General features: G+C 33.2%; 1 protein-coding gene across 1 annotated transcript; it reads left to right on the forward strand.

Moving 5' to 3' along the window:
- Positions 1-578: 578 nt before the first annotated feature.
- LOC124891022 (ethylene-responsive transcription factor ERF070-like) lies at positions 579-1,149 on the forward strand (the record flags this gene model as incomplete). The annotated part of the gene is made up of 1 exon (XM_047402862.1): positions 579-1,149. A coding segment is annotated over one exon (571 nt), but the record flags the coding sequence as incomplete, so codon positions are not given.
- Positions 1,150-1,369: the final 220 nt, after the last annotated feature.

Raw genomic sequence — 1,369 nt, forward strand, 5'->3', positions numbered from 1 at the left:
CTTAAAAGACACCTTTCCTTTTATTTTCTCATGCTATTTTATGTTTATTGTTGTTTTGAACTATTTAAAATTCTTTGATTGATGAATAAGTTCTTCAATGTATATATGCATTTTTTCTATTTAAAAACACTAGAGGAGATCCGAACAAAAGTGGATCTAGAATTTTAAGCGAGTTTGTGTGTTGTGATATTTGAAATTGAACATAACATAAATGTATAATTTTTGAGTCGAATCAGATACAATAGATACGTATGGTAGACATGTGAGTATATTTTTAAGTATGTATATATTTTTCAAAGTTGTATGACGATAGATACATCCGGGTCTGTTGTTATACATATGGATAGATATGATATTACGTGATTTTTGAAGTCTGGAGTTATGTTTTGAATTCGCTTGTTTGTTTATATTATTGTTTAGATTTCCCCTAGAAATTTATTAAGAACTAGTGTACAATTACCTTATTTTGATAAAATATTTGATGAATATTTTTATATGTAGAAATAAAAAAAGAATTTCTTATCATAAATAAAGTCAACATCTTTTAATGTTTTTTGTTGTTTTCTCTTTTCATAAAGTCATGGCATTCAACGAAGAGCATGGGAAAAGGAGGTCTTCAGAAAGCGCTCAAAAGTTATTGCTATGGAAAAAGTGACCGATCAAATCGTAGGAAGTTCCTATATCTTGCCTAGACCGGGAGTAGTTCACTATTCGGGCTATGATCCAACGAAGCTGTCTACTTATGAAGAAGGGAAGGCCAAAGGAAAGAAGTCAGAGATACATGAAAAGGCATGTGAAGAGGAACCCATCGTTAAGAATGAAAACGCTGAGGTGATTTCAATTGAAAATTCCATAGAGAGAGATCTTAAGATGCCGCAAGAAAAGGTGAAAAAGTACGAAGGGGTTAGACAAAGAAAGCCAGGAAAGTGGGTGGCAGAGGTTCGAGTCCTAGGTACTAAAGATCAAATCTGGATAGGAACATTCAATACTGCTGAAGAAACTTCTTTGGCTTATGACGAGACTGTCATTGAAATGAATGGTGCTGGCGCCGTGACAAACATCCTCAAGCCACCACCAGGATACACTCCACCAACGGAAATCAACTACTTGAATCCACCATCTTCATCCATAGATAATTCTAGGATTTAAACAATGATTTGCTATTTTATTGTACCTTCTCTCTATTAATTACTCCCAGCGTTGACTTCACCAAGAAATGTTTCTTATTTTTTTGTAAAGATGCAAGAGCCCATAAAAATGTTTGTTTGGTCTTAGTTTTTCTGGCTATATCTAGGTATCCTAACTTTTAATTATGTTTAGCTGAAGGCAATATTACTTTATTTCTTGTAATTATGCAATCCAAATCTCA

This window comes from Capsicum annuum, unplaced genomic scaffold (assembly GCF_002878395.1).
Source record: "Capsicum annuum cultivar UCD-10X-F1 unplaced genomic scaffold, UCD10Xv1.1 ctg2906, whole genome shotgun sequence".
In the NCBI taxonomy this organism is placed as follows: domain Eukaryota; kingdom Viridiplantae; phylum Streptophyta; class Magnoliopsida; order Solanales; family Solanaceae; genus Capsicum; species Capsicum annuum.